Source organism: Montipora capricornis, chromosome 5, assembly GCF_036669925.1.
Source record: "Montipora capricornis isolate CH-2021 chromosome 5, ASM3666992v2, whole genome shotgun sequence".
NCBI classification, from domain to species: Eukaryota; Metazoa; Cnidaria; class Anthozoa; order Scleractinia; family Acroporidae; genus Montipora; species Montipora capricornis.
This window is the reverse complement of record NC_090887.1, coordinates 14,170,428-14,175,427: the sequence shown is the minus strand read 5'-3', so window position 1 is coordinate 14,175,427 and position 5,000 is coordinate 14,170,428. Positions and strand designations below refer to the sequence as shown.

At 39.3% G+C, this 5,000-nt stretch overlaps 2 protein-coding genes across 15 annotated transcripts in view; one reads left to right on the top strand and one right to left on the bottom strand.

The window, feature by feature from the left end:
* LOC138049581 (D-serine dehydratase-like) overlaps positions 1-5,000 on the top strand; it is a 53,095-nt gene that overhangs the window by 25,780 nt on the left and 22,315 nt on the right. The window contains exon 8 of one of the 3 annotated variants that reach the window (XM_068895941.1): positions 1-436. This exon is cut by the window's left edge and continues 1,021 nt beyond it. The exons of the other annotated variants lie outside the window; for them this stretch is intronic. The gene's annotated coding sequence lies outside the window, so the exon portion shown is untranslated. Of the gene's footprint in view, positions 437-5,000 lie in introns of those variants that run through there. 3 annotated transcript variants of the gene reach the window in all.
* The window catches only part of LOC138049579 (5-hydroxytryptamine receptor 4-like), a 26,961-nt gene continuing 22,451 nt past the window's right edge, over positions 491-5,000 (bottom strand). For 5 of the 12 annotated variants that reach the window (XM_068895930.1, XM_068895926.1, XM_068895928.1 and 2 more), the window contains 2 exons: positions 4,038-4,108; positions 491-3,053 (listed from right to left, as the gene is read on the bottom strand). In XM_068895930.1, coding sequence (XP_068752031.1) covers positions 1,908-3,026 — 1,119 coding nt within the window. In that variant the 5' untranslated portion in view covers positions 3,027-3,053; positions 4,038-4,108 and the 3' untranslated portion in view covers positions 491-1,907. Of the gene's footprint in view, positions 3,054-4,037; positions 4,109-4,554 lie in introns of all 12 variants that reach the window. The other 7 variants (XM_068895935.1, XM_068895929.1, XM_068895934.1 and 4 more) reach the window with 3 other exon arrangements.

The following is a 5,000-nucleotide window of genomic DNA, read 5'->3' as shown; positions in this document are numbered from 1 at the left end:
TTTCAACGTTCAACATGGCATGACACACTGTTCAACATTTGTTGTACAACAGCTGCAACATTTGTTGATCAACAAATCTTGAACCGTGTGTCACCGGCTTTAAACCAAATTTTACTGCTTGTTTCCAGAACTGCACATGCGCGTAATTAGATGCACTCCCAATTTTGAAATCCACCGCGAAGTTTCCCGTTACATCTAAGCATTGCTACTTATTTGCAACAACAGAGTAAGTGTTTGAGTCAGCTTTATTTTTTGGTTTAGCCACATGCAAATCTTTATCTATACTTGAGGAGCAAAATTTGGTGGACGTTAACTTTAATTGTCTGTATTCCAGGCTAAGAGCAAATGGGCACTTCCAGTGTCACCCTTATCGAAATAGACCATATTCGTATTCTCAGTGTTGGACTGGAACTAGCTTGCAAAGGAGGCTAATGCGGGGGAATCTTTTCAAATGCAAATACTTTTTAATATAATCCCCCACATGAGCTTCCTTTGCAAGCTAGTTCCAGTCCAATACTGAGAATTCCAATATGGTCTATTTGGCGCGCATTTTAGTACTTGCAGTTCGGGACACATTAGTGGACGAAAAGCGCATTTTACATGATTGACTCATTTATATGATTTATAGTCTGCAAGATTTTTACACGGAAGTAGCTGGCTTATCAAGCAAACGAAGATGTGTAGCACACGTGGCATTGAAAGGAAATTTCGTTATTCAGTGTTACTATTGGAACAAAATCAAAATTCTGCTCTGTTCTTGTAAGTTTTGCCGCGAACTGTTTTTAATCATTTCTTGAAAGGCATGGTCATTAAAAGAAACTAGTTGCTTGGCGACGGGCGAAGGGCGAAGGGACAAGCGAAAAATCAGAGTTCTGGGCAACCTACGACCTCCTTACGCCCGTTGCCTAGCAACTAGATGATCATTCTTCCAACGGACGCATTACTGCACATGGTCGTTTAGCGTAATTGTCATTGCGTGGTTGCAAACGAGCTGTAGCGCATATATGATTTTCTTCAATATTGTAATGGGATTGATAATTATTTACAATTGATATATGGTGTAGATCAACAGCATGAATATATGCTACTAACCCTAGCTAGGACAACTGGCGCCGTTGGGCAGAACAAAAGCCCTTTGCGATCGATATCTGTGGACTGCCTATGAAGTGGTACAAATTCTTGAAGCCTTTGCATTAACCATTCCTCTCCATTAATTCTCCTAACGTTATTCGTTGGCTGGTCATGAGAATTTGGTGTTAAATCAAGATGATACTCTTGAGCTAATAATAATCTTCATTCTCAATAGCTGACTACCTGAAAGTGTATTGTGAAATTGATAGGTGAATTTACATACTGATCAATACTGGAAGTCGAAGGATTAATTAATTTAACAAGGTCAATCGGTGATTTCATTGTCTTAAAACATATGGTTGATTTCGAGACAGGCTAAGGTTCTCTCCGCCATTCGCTTGTTAGGAAATAAATAGCATTACATCATGAGCCTCGGTTATTGTCTTTAAAGGATAATCAATCTGGTCAGAGCTAGTGCTCTGGTTAATGCTTGGAATTTAAATTAACCTGGGTAAATAGTACACAAGACCTAAGAGTTCTCCGAAAACAAACATCTTTTGATCAAGTGTTGTTTTCTCATTCTTACTAATCACTTCTCCGACTTCCTATCCAAGACCCGAGTATCATGTCACGCTACTTCCGCAAACCTCAGTTCCAGCATTTTAGCACAAGCCCTAGCGTGAAGCATGATTGAAGGCCTTAATGGTGTCTTTTTTTTTTCCTCCTCACATCCATTCAGTTAAATATGAAAAGCTGACGCTCTTTGCTTGCCAATGCAGAAAGCAAGAACATGTGAACTTCATGACATCCTCTAAGCAACTTTCGTCTTTCTTTATTCATTTACACCATTTCTGCGTTTTGCGCAGTCGCGACATCTTAACAAGTGTTTTACTTTTGATTTTCCTCCACATGTCCTTGAAAGCTTCTTTAAAATGCTTGTCGTGGAACGGATACAAGAATGGATTAAGAGCAGAATTCAAAAACCCCAACACAAGAAAAACATCGAAAAGTTGTACAGGAATTAAATATTTGACAGAGATTATTTCGCAGATATTCGCAATAACACTCACTGTTACATAGGGAAACCAACAGAAATAATAGAGAACGACAATGAAGCCGATGTACCGCGAGCCTCGAACATTTCTTCGCAGCCTTTTTCTTTCCTTTTTCTCTATTCTAGGAGACGGTAAAGCGTTCATTTGAGCAGCCTCGCCGTTGCTAGAATTCGAGGACTCGTTTGTGTTTAAGGAAAGACTCCTCTCTATTTTCTGAAACCTCTTATGGTGTTGACGTACAATGGCAAAGATGAGCGACCAAGATATTGCCATGAAGATCATGGGAAGAAAAAAGTTAAAGACATTGACCGCAATGTTGTATTCCTTTGTGGAAACGAAATAACAGTAGCCATCTTCGACAGCCGGAAGATCAATTTTCCATCCCATAACAGGAAGACACGCCCAAATGATGGCGTAAATCCACAGCAAGCAAATTATAAAGACAGCTCTTCCAGGTGTCATTAATGAGTTATATCGGAGAGGCATCTTTAGCACCAAATAACGGTCCACAGTGACAGCACACAGGTTGATAATTGAGCTCGGTACGGCCAGTAAATACATTGTGGTATAAAGACTGCACATAAATTCACCTTGTGTCCATTGGTGGTCTTTTATAGTTGCGTCCAAATGAAATGACGCGACAAGCCCCGTTGTCAAGATATCCGATATTGCCAAGGATATAACAAAGTAGTTGGTTACATTGGTTCTTAGCTTCTTGTAGAAAAGAAAAGCGTATACAACGGCAATGTTACAAAGAAGTCCAAGAGCAACTACTGTCACTTCTGCTATGATGAGGAAAACTTTAAGGCCCTGCTTCCATTTGACAGCATCGTTTGGTGGCTGAGATGTGGGAATCGTTGTTGAGCTGTTCAAAAAGGTTTCATTTGCGAAGTTTGCCATTCCAATCGATTGACGCTGTTAATTTACCTAGAAGATGGAGAAAGAGCACATTTCAAATTCCAAGGTCCTTTTGGAGTGGCTTAATAAATGTCCTTTTATGCTTCTAATTCTTTGCCATCGGTGGAATCCAGACGGAATTAGAGTTTGTGCACAAGTGCGCTTTGGGTTTGGTTTGGTTTGGAGGTCAAAATTTGGCCTTAGTGCTCTTGTGCAGAACATTACTGAAAGTTTAAGTCGCACTCGTACTGAAATCACGAGGTCTTCACTGTCATTAATCGACAACCGATTTCGTGCTTATTAGGTGAAGCATCACTGCGGTAGGTGGACGATGCAGACCACAGCCAGACCAACACTCCGGTCTTGGATAATTGATTACAACATCAAATGATTAAACTCCAGATTTTTTTGGCGGACAAAGAAAATAAACCGAAGGCCCCGTCTCAAAACTATAGCGTTTATGAACGAAGCCACACGTTCGCAAATAGTCGGTCACAGAGGCTAAGGAGTGATTGCTTGGGCAAATCACATAAAAAATGCGTGAAAAACAAATAAAAGGTCATTGTAACTATCGGTGCATGACTTTACGAATTTATACCCCGGCAAAACTTTATAGTTGTCATAAATTAGAGATGTAGAGCGCCATTTCTGCTACTATCAAAAAAAGGCTTACAAAACCAGACCAAAACTACTATAAATAGCATTGGCTTTGAAATATTAGTAAGTAAGGTTTCTATTCCCCTTATTTGTAATATAGCGCTCGATGATTAGTTTCTCACCGAGTTCCTGCAGTATCGGCCAAATCTGGTTCGCTCAATAGCAAGTATGCGAAGATTTCCTTAAACATCAAATGTGTATTAGCGATTCAGTCTCGGTGGCTAAGTGTAATTTATTTGATCGAGTTCAAAGTTCATCCACAATCTGATCTGTAAATGGTCTTCTATTCAGAATGATAACGTTTTGAAAAATACAAACGGAAATAGTTTTCTAAGTAGACATCAAAATATTTCTTACCCGTTAAAGTCGAGGGGAGATGACCGCCTTATTCAAGGGCCTTGACAATTCTCCTAAGTCCAGGGTTTTAACTGGAATGATAGAAAAGCGAGCTGAAACAAATTAATTGCGCGCTTTGCAGGACATCGAACAAATCACTGCTCGAATACTTTTTTGATTGGCAACAAAAATGCGTCGGTAGAAAAGATTTCATTTTGAGTAACATAGCAGCTGTGAGAGGAAATAACATTGAAATCTCATTGGTCGGAAAGAATGAAAATACTTTGAATAATAAACCGACTTGAAACATCTGTAGTGCACTCTAATTGAAATAGGAAAATATTCATCAAACCTTTTAAGACCATAAATATTTTTCTTTCGCTTGAATCGTCGTTTGAAATGGTGGAGACAATTTGTTCGATTTAACTCTCCAACTGTCGAAAAGTTGGGTGTAAATAGAAGTTTCACATGTTCAGTTTGATTGACCTACGGGACTTAAATTGACACAAACACTTTTTGTCTAATGAGAAATAATTACCCGAGATGTAGAGTTATCTCCATTGGCTGTATAATGAATAATATGCAAAAACCTACTGCCTCAAGCAGCTAACCTGGAATCCACATTATCGAAGTCTTTTATACCCTTGGAAATACAGCAATATTTCCGCAGAGTTTCTCGTGAGACATTGTGGGGTGGTCTCGTGGTGATCATTATCTCTGGGTGGACTGACCCTACACCACACTCCTAAAGGGAAAAACACTTTCTATATTCAAATTTGCCAAAGAACGAACGTGAGCACAATTTTTGAAATTCATTTATCCGATTTGAATAAACGCTGAAGACATGTTAGCTAGGTAGAAAGAAAAATGAATCGGGGAAATCAAGAGAGACGACGTTTAAAAAATTCGTGAAAATGACGGAGATACGAGATATCTCAAAGCGTACGTCATCAAACAGGTCGGCCACTTGTTAATGTATTCCCT